Source organism: Haliotis rufescens, unplaced genomic scaffold (assembly GCF_023055435.1).
Source record: "Haliotis rufescens isolate VD_foot unplaced genomic scaffold, xgHalRufe1.0.p SCAF_8, whole genome shotgun sequence".
Classification (NCBI taxonomy): Eukaryota; Metazoa; Mollusca; class Gastropoda; order Lepetellida; family Haliotidae; genus Haliotis; species Haliotis rufescens.
The window spans coordinates 50,077,178-50,094,782 of NW_025964372.1; the positions used below are offsets into that span (position 1 = coordinate 50,077,178).

Below are 17,605 nucleotides of genomic sequence, written 5' to 3' on the forward strand. Positions count from 1 at the left end.
ATCTTAAATTTATATAGTAGATTCCGAATTAAATGCCTGCCATACCTTTATGTGCAACTGACCGAGTTTGTTTGTTTGTTGTTTAACGCCGCACTCTGCAATATTCCAGCTATATGATGGCGGTCTGTAAATAATCAAGTGTGGACCAGACAATCCAGTGACTGACATCATGAGCATCGATCTACGCAATTTGGAAACGATGACATGCATCAACCAAGTCAGCGAGCCTGACCACCCGATCCCGTTGATCGCCTCTTACAAGCATAGTCGCATTTTACGGCAAGCATGGATTGCGGAAGACCTCTTCTACGGATCTTCGCGGGTTGCGAAGCCAAGGACCTTAGAGAATATCTGATACTCATCAAAACATTGTCACAGACTTCTTCCTAGCATCGGACCGCCTCCGTGGTCTAGTGGTAGAGCGTTCGCCCGGAGAGCGGTAGGTCCGGGGTTCGATCCCCGACCGCGTCATACCAAAAGACGTTAAAAGATGGTACTTGTTGTTACCCTGTCTGGCGCTCAGCATCAAGGGGCTAAAACAAGGACTGGTCGGCTCTGAGTCAGTGTACTGTGTCTGAGTGGGGTATTCATGATAAACTGCGGCATGGTATCTCAGTGAGCTAGCACTATAAATCGGCATCAATCCGGACTAGTACAAGCAGCCACACAAACACACACACGTACATGCACGTCGCTATGTAAGTGCAATAATCTTGGACGCGACGTTAAACCCGATTTCACCTCACCTTCCCAGCATCGAGATGATATACCGTACACACTTTATATCATTATACATCTTTCTTATTATAGTAAATACATTTCCTGAGACACCGTAGGATGTTGATAGAAGCCATGGTCCATATCTTCACACATTATCGAAAGCCTTTCTAAAATCGACAAAGTCAGAATAAGTTCTGACCTGAAGATTTCAATTATTCTATAATGCTATTTATAACAAGACATAGTATCCCTCATTCAGTCACAATCAAGAACTGACGTGGTGGTATGAAGCCCAATAGGAGATGGGCAACTACAAGGAAGTCGTTATTGGTAGGTAAATAAAATATGTAGCCACATTTCTTTTATATATATTCATGTACACATTTTATTCACTTACCAATAACGAGTTCCTGTGACGACAGATAAGTATGACCTGTGAACAATTGGGAGACTCATGTAAAAAGACAACCGAATATCGTAAAAAAAAGCACCTGCACATTAACGACGCTTTGTAATAATCAATACAATTATATACATAGAGCTTGATTCATTCTTACGGACGTTCCCAGACGCCCCGGGGCGTTATTTAGTAGGACCACTCTGGGTCGTTGCAGGAACTAGCGTCAATGATTAGATACCCATATCTCTACTTTCGAGTGCATCACATTATAAATCGGAGAAATATTAAGCAAGGAAACATTTCAGGAGCACGTTCAGGGATAACCCTACAACTGTTACATTCGTCTGAAGGCTGACTGTTGTACGTTCATGACGGTGATAAAGGTTCACAAGAATCATTCAGCTAGCGTCCATTCATTCATTGTCCAGGTTTGGGCACGGTGAAGCTTAATTTCCCTGTTCCTTGAGTAAGGTTTACATCTTTTATTGTTGATTTCTCCTTCAGAACGTGCGAATTTCACTTAGACAAACTACAGCTCGTGTGACCTAGAATAGGACAAGGCATTCTGTGTGTTTGAGCACTGTGAAGCGAAGACTGAACGTTAGTTGAATAGTGTGGTTGACAATAAATACTTTTAGGATTTGAAATAGTAACTGCCTTAACGATAGTCAAAATGGTGATTGCTATCATTAAACCAACCAGAGTTCCGAGAACTATGTCATCCCTATGAAAGTGTTTGGTACCAAAGTATCTTCTATGTTCATCCGCAAACTGAAGGAAAACCTCAGATCCCTCGGGTAAACCTTGCCCACACATTCCATCTAGTGATAACAAATTGCATTACCGGAGGGCAGGGATAACAAGCAAGGTTCACTACCTAATTCCCCCGAACAGAAGATTTCTAAGTTCAAAACATGTACTTATCAAATCCAAACTTTGCACTGCACCTCTACTATTGGTATAGAAACTTACCCCCAATTGGAAAAGAATCCATGAAGTAGTTAAGTCATAGGTCGCACAAATCTAAAAGTTTAAAACGAAAATAAAAAAATGCTTCCGGAAAATATACATATCCAAACCAAACCTTAGACGCCATCTCTTCTAATAGTTGGGAAACTGTTCCCTGAATTTGAGAAGACGTCATTAAGTAGTTTTCAAGTTATAGGTCGCACAAACAATTCTAAGTAAATAATGAAAAAAGTGTTATTTTCTCAGAAAACCCAATTATTCAAAATAAACTACGCCTTTCAACTCTCTCATAGGTATAAAAAGTGTTCACCAAGTTTAACAAGAACTTTTCATACTAAGTTTTGTAAATTTGTTTTAGAGATTGGTAAATATGTATCAAGTACACCAATATTAGTTGAATGTGGAAGATATGGTTTGCATGTGGATTATCATATGAAGTGTGTTAAATACTGGTGTAAACTGATCAGAATGAATGATGAAAGATATCCCCGACAGTGTTATTTGTTAATGAAGAAGCTGGATGAATGTGGTAGAATTACTTGGACAACTCATGTTAAATATTTACTCGACATATATGGATTTAGTTATGTGTGGCACGAACTGAATATTGGTGATGTTAAGTGTTTCTTGAGGCTGTTTAGACAGCGTTTGTTGGATTGTAACAAACAGAGTATTCAGATGAAAATTTATGAGTCTTGTAAATTAAGGTATTATTCACACGTCAAGATAGTATGGGATATGGATTATTATGTTACAGCTTTCCGAAATAGAGATTAAGATTAAGTAAATTGCCTATACAGAGTAATCTGGGCAGAAGAGAGGATATTGTTTATTCACAACGCTTTTGTCGGCTATGTAACAATGGTTGTATTGAGGACAAAGTCCATGTTGTGTTACCCGTGAAGATTCCGGGGTAGAATAGGTCTTCAGCAACCCATACTTGCCGTAAAAGGCGACTATGCTTGTCGTAAAAGGCGACTAACGGGATCGGGTGGTCAGGCTTGCTGATTTGGTGGATACATGTCATCGATCCCAATTGCGTGGATCGATGCTCAGGATATTAATCACTGGATTGTCTGGTCCAGACTCGATTATTTACATACCACCGTCATATAGCTGGAATATTGCTGAGTGCGGGGTTAAACAACTAACCAACCAACCATTTTGTGTTTGCCCGTTTTACGCATGATTACGACAAAAGTATATTCCTGTAAGATTCTATAACAATCCATGTATTAATACTTTTAGCAATGTCTTAAATAGCCAAAATGACTGTATACACAGAAATGTAGCTAAGTATGTGAAGGAAGCTCTATTATTACGTACAAACACCTAATATTGTACCCTTAAAAGCTTAGTATTGTTTTCAATGTCAATTGCTTCAATTGTGTGTTACTATATATAACTGAAATGTACATGGGCCTATGGCCTCCCATTCATGAATAAACATTATATATATATATATATATTCAACAAGAATCTGTGTTATAGTTTTCAAGTTATAGGTTGCACCAACAAAATTCCTTTTAGGCCGGGTTATAATAAAGGAGATCACAAAGAACTCTTTTCCTTCTAAATTTAGTGAGTGCTAATTTCTCAACCTGAAAAGGATGAATACGGTAATTACACTACAGATTACACAATTATTAAGGCCAATAGGCCTTCGCTTCACTTGTACAAACCCTCATAAACCTTTCACTTTATCATCTAAATGAATTAAACAGTGTACAATTGCTTGAATCCTTCAGTTAAAATATTGATGATTCAAAATATTGCAATATCATCAATCATCTGATACGGTGGAAGAAGAGTCCTGGGCTGAAGGTTAGACCACTAATAATGTTGGTGACACTTTATTTGTACAAACTTTTTTTATGGAAATAAGGGGTAAAGCAACGTCCTTGCAACATGTATTAACATTTCATTCATAAACATAAAATATAAGTAATTAGATATGTGACTATGAAAAATGTGAGAAAGACATACCGATTAGTTTTATCATCAAAAAGCAGAAATTCCACAATCAGAATCGATACACACTTTTATTAATAACAACTGAAAAGAAATTACCGACTGTAAACATCCCTTAAAACAGCAACAAAAAGTATGAAACATTGCATATACATTTACAAGTGGAATTGACAAAGAAGACATACACACAAAATACACCAATCAAAATCTGAAGAATTAGAACCAAAAGAATGATTTCAAAAGTAGTCTATATTAAATTCTTTTGCAATGATAAAAAAAATATGGATGTATTGAAATATAATAGAAATAATACAGAATACAATCTCCAATGAACAGAGGAGAAATCACATGGATCTAATTGAGTGAGTGAGTGAGTTGGGTTTTAACACAGCTTTTAACAGTATTCCAGTTATATCACGGCGTGTCAGCTTAATGTGGGAGGAAAGCCTAAAGTGATGCAGGTCTCAGACGTTTACCACTTCTGTGAAACCCACGAGCACTGGTATGGTGCTGAAAAACCTAGAAACATAGTCGGGGCGAACCTAGATTCGAACCCACAATCATAGGTTTCTGGTGTGCCCAAGGGAAGCAACCCTGCCCAGCGAATCGCGGGGCCTCAGACGACTGGGGCACCCGTGCCCCACACACGAACATAAACCAAACACACACGTTGAAGACAACAGTACATATGGCATCCTATATCACTTCCAGATAAAACAAAAGGATAAAATAAGAAAAATAATCAAAACACAAAATAAACAATCAATGCTACATTTAACCGATTTCGAGAATACATTTCATTACAAGTCCAGAAATGTTTTTGAAGTGAGCAATATATGAAATGAAGTCTTCATAAAATATCTTTGAATGATAAATCAGGTCAACACGTCATGTCAGAAGGCAGATAAGTGATGACTCACATTTAGACTATTCTAAAACTGTAACTCAGGCCTGGCTTTGCTGACACTTACACAACAAATGTTGACACTGGTTCTGCAAAGTTAAAGCACTGATATGTCTACAAAATATTGCAAAGCAATGCACCTATAGAAGACTACAGACACGTTGTCATTATATGTATACCACTTCACATTTAGAATAACCGAATAAAAATAATCTTGTTTGAAGCAATACACATAATATCACATGAAAGTTAATTTCAAATCGTTTCAAGTATATTTACATAAGCAATTTGTTACAAGAAAGAAAGAGTTTGGAAATCAGCTACACATAAAATGAGCCTTGATAAAATATCTTGAAATCAGTGATTACTCATGAAGACACAAAGATAGCAGGAAAACAGTGATAACTCTCATTTTGACTTTTCCAAGAGTAAACCTATTCAGGTCTGGTCTTTTTCTATACTATCATGTGGTCATTTCATATCTTTTCCAGTACCATCAATGTTAAACTGGTCAACGAACAACGGCAGTTATAATAACATAGCTGCCTGTCTACAAACTCCCTATCTTTGCCGATAATACTCGTGTATAATTCATTCTAATACAAATGAGGACATTGTTAAATACTGATATGTCTACAGGAATCAAATGTTCACTCAAAAAGAACAAAAGTCGCAAAATACTTTCTCCCAACTAACCAGCATGGTCTGCCTGTAATTTCGGAAGTCAGGTGCATGTTGGGGGCACCTGCTTCCTGTACACTCTAAAACTGCACTCGCTGAAGTGTTTGTGTGGGTATGTCATAGTCAGACGGAACTGTTATCATATATTTTCTTGGCTAGTAAATGGTAAATACTTCTACAGTCGTACATGTATTCGGAGTTGCTAACATTGGTACCTTATTTAAAAACGTTGATTAAAGTATGTCAGAATTTGAAATTTATTTACTTCATAGACAGAATCAATATAATAATTGTAAATGTATCAGTGAAAACATTTTTGCAGATATTCCACCGAAGTAAAAGCGCGTCCCCACTTAGTTCCACTGCAGTAACACCGCGTCCCCACTTCGTTCCACCGCAGGAACAGCGCGTCCCCACTTCGTTCCACCGCAGCAACAGCGCGTCTCCACTTCGTTTCACCGCAGCAACAGCGCGTCCCCACTTCGTTCCACTGCAGTAACACCGCGTCCCCATTTCGTTCCACCGCAGTAACAGCGCGTCCCCATTTCGTTCCACCGCAGTAACAGCGCGTCCCCACTTCGTTCCACAGCAGTAACAGCGCGTCCCCACTTCGTTCAACCGCAGCAACAGCGCGTCCCCACTTCGTTCCACCGCAGTAACACAACGTCCCCACTTCGTTCCGACGCAGTAACAGCGCGTCCCCACTTCGTTCCACCGCAGTAACAGCGCGTCCCCACTTCGTTCCACCGCAGTAACAGCGTGTCCCAACTTCGTTCCACCACAGTAACAGCAAGTCCCAACTTCGTTCCACCGCAGTAACAGCGCGTCCAATCTTCGTTCCACCGCAGTACCAGCGCGTCCCCACTTCGTTCCACCACAGTACCAGCGCGTCCCCACTTCGTTCCACCGCAGTAACAGCGCGTCCCAACTTTGTTCCACCACAGTAACAGCGCGTCCCCACTTCGTTCCATCGCAGTACCAGCGCGTCCCCAATTCGTTCCACCGCAGTAACAGCACGTCCCCACTTCGTTCCACCGCAGTAACAGCGCGTCCCCACTTCGTTCCACCGCAGTAACACCGCGTCCCCACTTCGTTCCACTGCAGTAACAGCGCGTCGCAACTTTGTTCCACCGCAGTAACAGCGCGTCCCAACTTCGTTCCACCGCAGTAACAGCGCGTCCCCACTTCGTTCCACCGCAGTAACAGCGCGTCCCCACTTCGTTCCACCGCAGCAACAGCGCGTCCCCACTTCGTTCCACCGCAGTAACACAACGTCCCCACTTCGTTCCGACGCAGTAACAGCGCGTCCCCACTTCGTTCCACCGCAGTAACAGCGCGTCCCCACTTCGTTCCACCGCAGTAACAGCGTGTCCCAACTTCGTTCCACCACAGTAACAGCAAGTCCCAACTTCGTTCCACCGCAGTAACAGCGCGTCCAATCTTCGTTCCACCGCAGTACCAGCGCGTCCCCACTTCGTTCCACCACAGTACCAGCGCGTCCCCACTTCGTTCCACCGCAGTAACAGCGCGTCCCAACTTTGTTCCACCACAGTAACAGCGCGTCCCCACTTCGTTCCATCGCAGTACCAGCGCGTCCCCAATTCGTTCCACCGCAGTAACAGCACGTCCCCACTTCGTTCCACCGCAGTAACAGCGCGTCCCCACTTCGTTCCACCGCAGTAACACCGCGTCCCCACTTCGTTCCACTGCAGTAACAGCGCGTCGCAACTTTGTTCCACCGCAGTAACAGCGCGTCCCAACTTCGTTCCACCGCAGTAACAGCGCGTCCCCACTTCGTTCCACCGCAGTAACAGCGCGTCCCCACTTCGTTCCACCGCAGTAACAGCGCGTCCCCACTTCGTTCCACCGCAGTAACAGCGGATGTGACCATGCTTAGCGAATAGATAACACTGCCAACGTTCAATATGTGCTACACCTGTAACAACATGCATCACTGCGCCAAATAATCGACTCTGGACAGGGTAAACCAGAGTTTTACACCACGACAATCGATATCGATCCACAAAATTATGATAGCAATACATGAAATCCCCCATTTATAAGCAACGCCCCACGCCATCGGGACGACCACCCGATCTATATGGCCGCCTCTTGAGACAAGCTCGACACTTAGTCCAACCCGGAATTTATGAGGTTTTTCTCTATTTACAAATGTAGGTATACTGGTGCAAATTTCATGACGTGTCTTAGGCTAAGGGGGTCCATGCTTATTTTTTGTGAAGCATTCATCTCATTAAACACACTATATACGTCAGGGAGAGTTAGCACTTTTATTGTTCAACCACACGAGAGAGTGAGTGAATGTTATTCATACTTGTTAAAATAGAGTCCACGTTAGATACCGTAGTTATTATGGGGCGGTCGGGTAGCCTAGTGGTTAAAGCGTTGGCTCGTCACGCCGAAGACCCGGGTTCGTTTCCCGGCATGGGTACAGTGTGTGAAGCCCATATCTGTTGTCCCCCGCCGCGATATTGCTGGAATATCGCTAAAAGCGGCGTAAAACCTTTCGCTCTCCCCCTCCCTCCGCTGTGATTGTAGCGAGTATTTCAAAACGGATCTAACGAGTGCGACCACATTTACTCTATTCTAAATGTATATACTACCGACACAAATTTAGGGAACTACTGATTGGAATGTCGCTATTGTTTGGGTGTACATTTATAATACCGGCAGTTCGCCTGAAAGCAAGGCGTCCTGTGAAGAGTGTGACCCAAAGAGCTTATCATAGGCAGCACAGATTAGTGAGTGAGTGAGTATGGTTTTACGCCGCTTTTAGCAATATTCCAGCAATATCACGGCGGGGGGCACCAGAAATGGGCTTTACACATTGTACCCATATCGGGAATCGAACCCGGGTCTTCGGCGTGATGAGCGAACGCTTTAACCACTAGGCTACCCGACCGCCCCCAGCACAGATTAAGTGAGCTAGGCACATACAGGAATGGCTGTGCGTGATGTATACAGACGAATCAAGGCTTTGCCTCAGATTCACAGATGGCAGAATGCGCTTTTGGCGACGTAGTGGTATGCCCCAGTAAACAACATGGGGCGTATAGTGTCATAACACTTGACAGGCGAACTGATTTGGCCATTGTAACCAAACATTTCACTGGCCAATGATACGTTGGCGAAATTTTGCGTCCTTTCGTTGTTCCATTCGCTGGAATCATCGGCAGAAATTTTGAACTGCAAGATGACAATGACAGACCACATCGTGCCCAACTAGTCAGCGATGTTCTCCGACGAGAAGGTATACGGACATTGGACTGGTCCGCTAAGTCCCCTTACATGTTCCCAATAGAGCACCTGTCGGGTTTGGGGGGCACGGGTGGCCCAGTCGTCTAAGGCGCCGCGATTCGCTATGCAGAGTTGCGTCCCTTGGGCACGCCAGAAACCTATGATTGTGGTTCGAATCCAGGTTCGCCCCGATTATGTTTCTAGGTTTGTCAGCACCATACCCGTGCTCGTGGGTTTCACCGACGTGGTAAACGTCTGAGACCTGCATCACTTCGGGCTTTCCTCCCACATTAAGCTGACACGCCGCGATATAACTGGAATATTGTTCAAAGCGGCGTTAAACCAAACTCACTCACTCACTCACTCACTCACTCACTCACTCACCTGTCGGGTGTTCTCGGGCGGAGAATGTACGCCAGAGACCTGGCACCAACCCACATGGTCCACATTGGGTAGCTCTTCAGGGAAATGGCGGGCAATACCACGGGCAGCCATACGAAAGTTAATCAACACTAGGTGGCGTCGCCTAACGGGGTGGACACACCAAGTATTGATCTACACACCCGATATTAATGGTACAGACATTAATCATCATTACACATTCAATATCATATCCTCAGCTACCTAATTATTTGTCGCTAGTTTATTTGTTCGCCAAACCTGCAATAGATCACTGGCAAGTAAATAATACAATGTTTAGTAGTGTGCCCATGCTTCTCTGATGTTTTTGGACAATTTGTAGTGTATATCGGGATTAGATCATGTAGACGTTGCAGAGAAAAATTGAACAGTGTAACTATAAATAAAAAGTATATGAACCTGGCCTGCCTCGTGTGATCTGCTAGCTGTTGATGGTAACCTTGATAACATGGAGATAAATGTAGGTAGCCTAGTGGTTAAAGCGTTCGCTCGTCACACCGAAGACCCGGGTTCGATTCCCGACATTGGTACAATGTGTGGAGCCCATTTCTGGTGCCCCCCGCCGTGATATTGCTGGAATATTGCTAAAAGCGGCGTAAAACAATACTCACTCACAAAACCTGGACAAGATATAGTGCACGACTACTGGTAGCATATTGTTTCTTCAACGAATTGTTGCACTTGTAACACATAAACCCCTTGGCGGTTCCAGGTTAGGATTACTCCCCTGCAACATGTGCATCTCGTGAAAGTAAGAGGCGATCCAGTTGATCGGACTCGGTGTCTCGGTTAAGGTGTGTCGTACTCGGCATTGGGAATAACGCGCCTTATTAATCACTGGTAAATCCATTGCTAAAACTATACTTTTATGATACTGTACATTTTAAAAATGATAGTAAGAGGTAAAAGTATACGATCATAAGCATTTTGAACTTCCAAGTATGGGGTGTACTGGTACTTGGGAATCAGGGCCTCAAAGTCGAGAAATCGTCATGAATATACGTTATTTATCTTTAGTATACATCTATTCTTATTGAATTTAATATGAAGCACAGTTATTTTCTTCTGACCATATAGATGATGCCAATCCTGATGGAGGATGTATCACAGAGCCTCATTTACAGGATATGGCATATACTCTTAATCAACAAAAGACGCGCATCTCGGCAACACAAACAATTGCAAATAAGAAATATATAGCTAGATATCTTTATTATTTGTCTTTAAGAAATACATATCCCAAAATCATGATCATAACAATGAAAAACAAGACAAAAATGAGCAGGTTTCACTTCCTAATTCCCCCGACTATACTACAACATATTTCAAAGTTCAAAACATGAAAGTTCTCAGAAAATATACTTATGAAATCCAAATTTTGCACTGCACTTCTCCATATTGGTATAGAAATGTACCCTAAATTGGAAAAGAATCCATGAAGTAGTTAAGGTCGCAAATATTTCTTTCAGAAAATACACATATCAAAAACAAACCTTGCAATGTACCTCTTCTACTAGAAGGGAAACTGTTCCCTAAATTTGAAAAGAATCCACTAAGTAGTTTTCAAGTTAAAGGTCGCACAAACAATTCATAGTAAAAAAATAAAAAGAGCTGTATTTTTTCAGAAAACCCAAATATTGAAAATAAACTTCGACCTGCAACTCTCCCATAGGTATAAAAAAGTTTTCATAAAATTTAAAAAGAATCTGTATAGTTATTTACAAGTTATAGGTTGCACCAAAATGTTTGCTTTAAGGCTGGGGTATATTATAAGGAGATCAGAAAGAACTCTTTCTCCTCCTAAATGTGTCCATTTTTTAACCCGATAAGGATATATTCAGTAATTACAGTACAGATTACATAAAACCCTAAAACCCTTATACAAACCCTCATAAACCTTTCACTTTATCATCTAAATGAATTAAACAGTGTCCCGTTGGCTCAATCCTTCAGTTAAAATATTAATGATTCAAAAGATTGTAATATCATCAATCATCTGATACGGTGGAAAAAGAGTCCTGGGCTGAAGGTTAGACCACTAATAATGTTGGTGACACTTTATTTGTACAAACTTTTTTTATGGAAATAAGGGGTAAAGCAACGTCCTTGCAACATGTATTAACATTTCATTCATAAACATAAAATATAAGTAATTAGATATGTGACTATGAAGAATGTGAGAAAGACACCGATTAGTTTTATCATCAAAAAGCAGAAATTCCACAATCAGAATTGATACACACTTTGATTAATAACAACTGAAAAGAAATTACCGACTGTAAACATCCCTTAAAACAGCAACAAAAAGTATGAAACATTGTATATACATTTACATATGGAACTGACAAAGAAGACATAACACACAAAATACACCAATCTAAATCTGAAGAATTAGAACCAAAAGAATGATTTCAAAAGTAGTCTATATTAAATTCTTTTGCAATGATAAAATAAATTTGGATGTATTGAAATATAATAGAAATAATACAGAATACAATCTCCAATGAACAGAGGAGAAATCACATGGATCTAATTGAGTGAGTGATTGAGTTGGGTTTTAACACAGCTTTTAACTGTATTCGAGTTATATCGCGGCCTGTCAGCTTAATGTGGGAGGAAAGCCTGAAGTGATGCAGGTCTCAGACGTTTACCACGTCGGTGAAACCCACGAGCACGGGTATGGTGCTGACAAACCTAGAAACATAATCGGGGCGAACCTGGATTCGAACCCACAATCATAGGTTTCTGGCGTGCCCAAGGGAAGCAACCCTGCCGAGCGAATCGCGGCGCCTCAGACGACTGGGGCACCCGTGCCCCCCACACGAACATAAACCAAACACACGTTGAAGACAACAGTACATATGGCATCCTATATCACTCCAGATAAAACAAAGATAAAATAAGAAAAATAATCAAAACACAAAATAAACCATCAATGCTACATTTAACCGATTTCGAGAATACATTTCATTACAAGTCCAGAAATGTTTTTGAAGTGAGCTATATATGAAATGAAGTCTTCATAAAATATCTTTGAATGATAAATCAGGTCAACACGTCATGTCAGAAGGCAGATCAGTGATGACTCACATTTTGACTATTCTAAAACTATTACTCAGGCCTGGCTTTGCTGACACTTACACTACGAATGTTGACACTGGTTCTGCACAGTTAAAGCACTGATATGTCTTCAAAAATATTGCAAAGCAATGCACCTATAGAAGACTACATACACGTTGTCATTATATGTATACCACTTCACATTTAGAATAACCGAATATAATAATCTTGTTTGAAGCAATACACATAATATCACATGAAAGTTAATTTCAAATCATTTCAAGTATATTTACATAAGCAATTTGTTACAAGAAAGAAAGAGTTTGGAAATCAGCTACACATAAAATGAAGCCCTGATAAAATATCTTGAAATCAGTGATTACTCATGAAGACACAAAGATAGCAGGAAAACAGTGATAACTCTCATTTTGACTTTTCCAAAAGTAAACCTATTCAGGTCTGGTCTTTTTCAATACTATCATGTGGTCATTTCATATCTTTTCCAGTACCATAAATGTTAAACTGGTCAACGAACAACGGCAGTTATAATAACATAGCTGCCTGTCTACAAACTCCCTATCTTTGCCGATAATACTCGTGTATAATTCATTCTAATACAAATGAGGACATTGTTAAATACTGATATGTCTACAGGAATCAAATGTTCACTCAAAAAGAACAAAAGTCGCAAAATACTTTCTCCCAACAAACCAGCATGGTCTGCCTGTAATTTCGGAAGTCAGGTGCATGTTGGGGGCACCTGCTTCCTGTACACTCTAAAACTGCACTCGCTGAAGTGTTTGTGTGGGTATGTCATAGTCAGACGGAATTGTTATCATATATTTTCTTGGCTAGTAAATGGTAAATACTTCTACAGTCGTACATGTATTCGGAGTTGCTAACATTGGTACCTTATTTAAAAACGTTGATTAAAGTATGTCAGAATTTTAAATATATTTACTTCATAGACAGAATCAATATAATAATTGTAAATGTATCAGTGAAAACATTTTTGCAGATATTCAGGCTACATATATACATATTAAATGGCATGCAAGAAAAATATATTTTACAAATCTTTAACAATGATCATTTACTGATGAAAGGCAAAAAAAACGTTACTTCACTAGGCTATAATGATATACAGAATATCACGTTTCAAAGATATATTGTTTTACACTAGATTTGTGCTTGTTTATCAGTGTATACATATAGTGATATAATGGTTCATAAACGTATAAGTATTCATAAACCTGTAGCGATTAATAAACACATGTTTATGCTTGGAATCATACTGTGGATTAAGGGTTGTCATAAGAAGCCTGCTTTATTATATTTGCAATATCCGGAAAGGGTAATATATAAATACATTTTTAGTGAATATGGTGAAAACATATAAAATTGCAACATCTTTTTACACAACACACACGCTCATTCAATTGCTGCTGGGGTACTATGACAATTGTCTTTTGGAGAAAGGTTTTTAATATAAGCATAATATTTTATCTATTAAATTCTAGGTTAAAATATGAAATGGCGATAAGAAGCGTGATTGCACTGGGAGGAGACGTTGACCTGTGACACCAAAGCCAAGTGATTCCGTTTCCCTTGGTGACAAGAAATAACTACTTTTGAGTAGCAGGAAGTTACCCAGACCTGGTCTTGTAATCTAAGTGCCAAAGAGCAAAGGAACCGATGGAATAAATGGTTAGTCAAGTACTGATTGATTTGAGTACTGATTAAGGGTCTTCTGGCGCCTTCCAGTCTGACATAGTATTTGTTCTCCATCCTATGTTCGATTAATTGCTGCATTTAGGAAGTTAAACGGGTATTTTAGATAAGAAGTGATGTTAGCGTGAACTGAATCCACCACTAGAGGGTATGGAAATTATGTATTATTGGGATTAGCATTATGACTCATTCCGTAAGACGTTAAACATTATTTCAGTAGGAGGAGCTCAAATTACAATTGAGCATATTTTGTCAGTTGTCTGAGAGAGGAGCAGGGATTTGGAGACTAACTCCGACCAGAGAACTTCTCTCTGTATATTGGAAGTCTAGACCAGAAAAAGTGAGAGAAAACACATCTGAGGACATATTGTTTGTAATATTCAAGACTTCCATCTACAATATATGGACTTGAGTGAGCTACATCATCCCTGGAACCAAGTGGAAAGACTATGTTGCTTAGGTAGAAGGTAATCACATTCCCGACATCTACGGTCACAGTACGATGACAACCAAAGTCACCGACATAGTCATCCATGCTGACACATTGTCACAGAAGTAGATGTTTTACACAAAGTCATCGGTAGTTTACACAAAAGAATATATCTCAGGCCATGGAAACACAAAGATGGACACACTACACATTGAAACCAGTCGATCATACTTTACATGGCTTACATATAAGTCACTCACATGTCCACATCAGGCATTTACTGTTGTCTTCCTTCGTGACATATCAGCTCCCTCCGATGCGAGAATATGTTTCACAATAGACATGTGTCCTTTCTAACAAGCCAGCAAGTCATTATTGTATTATTGTCAGAAAGTGACAAATCAGCCCCCCTCCAAGACAAGAAGGTTATACACATCATTACACCCCCTCGTATTGCCATCATGGCTGGTGCCTGCATGAAGGGATGTCTTTTTCTAATATGTTTTCAGGGATAGGACATCTTTCTTCCAGACAGCACTGTTCTCTTAATCCGTGAGTGACAGGTCAGCCCCCTCTGAGACAAGAAGGTTATACACATCATAATGTCCCCCTTCTGCAGCCAGCATGACTGGTGTCTGCATACCACTGCCTCCTTTTCGATTGATGTCAAATGTTTTCAGTGATAGCAGATGTTTCACAATAGACATCTTCCCTTCCTTGCATGCCAACATCAGACAGTCACTGTTGCCTTCATCAGTAAGTGACAGGTCAGCCCCCTCTGATACAAGAAGGTTATACACATCATAATGTCCTTCATCCACTGCCATCATGACTGGTGTCAGTTTACACTTGCCCCCTTTCCGATTGATGTCAAATGTTTTGAGTGATAGGAGATGTTTCACAATAGACATGTTTCTTCCCTTGCATGCCAACATCAGACAGTCACTGTTCTCTTCATCCGTGAGTGACAGATCAGCCCCCTCTGATACAAGAAGGTTATACATATAATAATGTCCCCCTTCTGCTGCCGTCATGACTGGTGTCTGCATACCACTGACTCCTTTTCTATTGATGTCAAATGTTTTAAGTGATAGCAGATGTTTCACAATAGACATGTTTCTTCCCTTGCATGCCAACATCAGACAGTCACTGTTGCCTTCATCAGTAAGTGACAGGTCAGCCCCCTCTGATACAAGAAGGTAAAACACATCATAATGTCCCTTTTTCACTGCCATCATGACTGGTGTCTGCATATCGCTGCCTCCTTTTCGATTGATGTCAAATGTTTTGAGTGACAGGAGATGTTTCACAATAGACATGTTTCCTCCCAAGCATGCCCACATCAGACAGTCACTGTTGCCTTCATCAGTAAGTGACAGGTCAGCCCCCTCTGATACAAGAAGGTTATACACATCATAATGTCCCTTTTCCACTGCCATCATGACTGGTGTCTGCATGAAGAAACCTCCTTTTCTATTGATGTCAAATGTTTTGAGTGATAGGAGATGTTTCACAATAGACATGTTTCCTCCCTCGCATGCCAACCTCAGACAGTCACTGTTGTCGTCATCAGTAAGTGACAGGTCAGCCCCCTCTGAGACAAGAAGGTTAAACACATCCTTATGTCCCCAAGCTGCTGCCATCATGACTGGTGTCTGCATATCACTGCCTCCTTTTCGATTGATGTCAAATGTTTTGAGTGATAGGAGATGTTTCACAATATACATGTTTCCTCCCTTAAATGCCAACATGAGGCAGTCACAGTTGTATTTGTCAGTAAGTGACAGATCAGCCCCCTCTGATACAAGAAGGTTATACAAATCATAATGTCCCCCAGCTGCTGCCATCATGACTGGTGTCTGTATGAAAGAGCCTCCTTTTCTATTGATGTCAAATGTTTTCATGGATAGGAAATGTTTCACAATAGACATGTTTCCTCCGAGACATGCCCACATTAAACAGTCACTGTTGTATTTATCAGTAAGAGACAGATCAGCCCCCTCTGATACAAGAAGGTTATACACATCATAATGTCCTCCAGCTGCTGCCATCATGACTGGTGTCTGCATTAAAGAGCCTCCTTTTCTATTGATGTCAAATGTTTTCAGTGATAGGAAATGTTTCACAATAGACATGTTTCCTCCGAGACATGCCCACATTAAACAGTCACTGTTGTATTTATCAGTAAGTGACAGATCAGCCCCCTCTGATACAAGAAAGTTATACACATCATAATGTCCTCCAGCTGCTGCCATCATGACTGGTGTCTGCACGAAAGAGCCTCCTTTTCTATTGACGTCAAATGTTTTCAGTGATAATAGATGTTTCACAATAAACATGTTTCCTCCCTGACATGCTAGCATCAGACATTCACTGTTGTATTTGTCAGTAAGTGACAGATCAGCCCCCTCTGAGACAAGAAGGTTATACACATCATGATGTCCTCCAGCTGCTGCCATCATGACTGGTGTCTGCACGAAAGAGCCTCCTTTTCTATTGATATCAAATATTTTCAGTGATAATAGATGTTTCACAATAGACATATTTCCCCCCAGACATGCCCACATCAGGCAGTCACCATTGCATTGGTCAGTAAGTGACAGATCAGCCCCCTCTGATACAAGAAGGTTATACACATCATAATGTCGTCCAGCTGCTGCATTCATGACTGGTGTCTGCATGAAAGAGCCTCCTTTTCTAGTCATGTCGAATGATTTCAGTGATATAAGATGTTTTACAATAGACATGTTTCCTCCCAGACATGCCAGCATCAGACAGTCATCGTTGTCTTTATCAGTAACTGATTGATCAGCCCCCTCTGATAAAAGAAGGTTATACACACCATAATGTCCTCCAGCTGCTGCCACCATGACTGGTGTCTTCATGAAAGAGCCTCCTTTTCTATTAATATCAAATGTTTTCAGTGATAGGAGATGTTTCACAATAGACATGTTTCCTCCCTGACATGCCAGCATCAGACAGTCATCGTTGTCTTCATCAGTAAGTGACAGATCAGCCCCCTCTGATACAAGAAGGTTATACACATTATAATGTCCTCCAG

The 17,605-nt window shown here is 40.8% G+C and overlaps 1 protein-coding gene across 1 annotated transcript; it reads right to left on the reverse strand.

The window, feature by feature from the left end:
• Positions 1 to 13,335: 13,335 nt before the first annotated feature.
• On the reverse strand, positions 13,336 to 16,595 carry LOC125377049 (ankyrin repeat and KH domain-containing protein 1-like). The gene has a single exon (XM_048389855.1). The coding sequence runs from the start codon at positions 16,593 to 16,595 to the stop codon at positions 15,090 to 15,092; it is 1,506 nt and encodes a 501-aa protein (XP_048245812.1). The 3' UTR covers positions 13,336 to 15,089.
• Between the last annotated feature and the right edge of the window lie 1,010 nt (positions 16,596 to 17,605).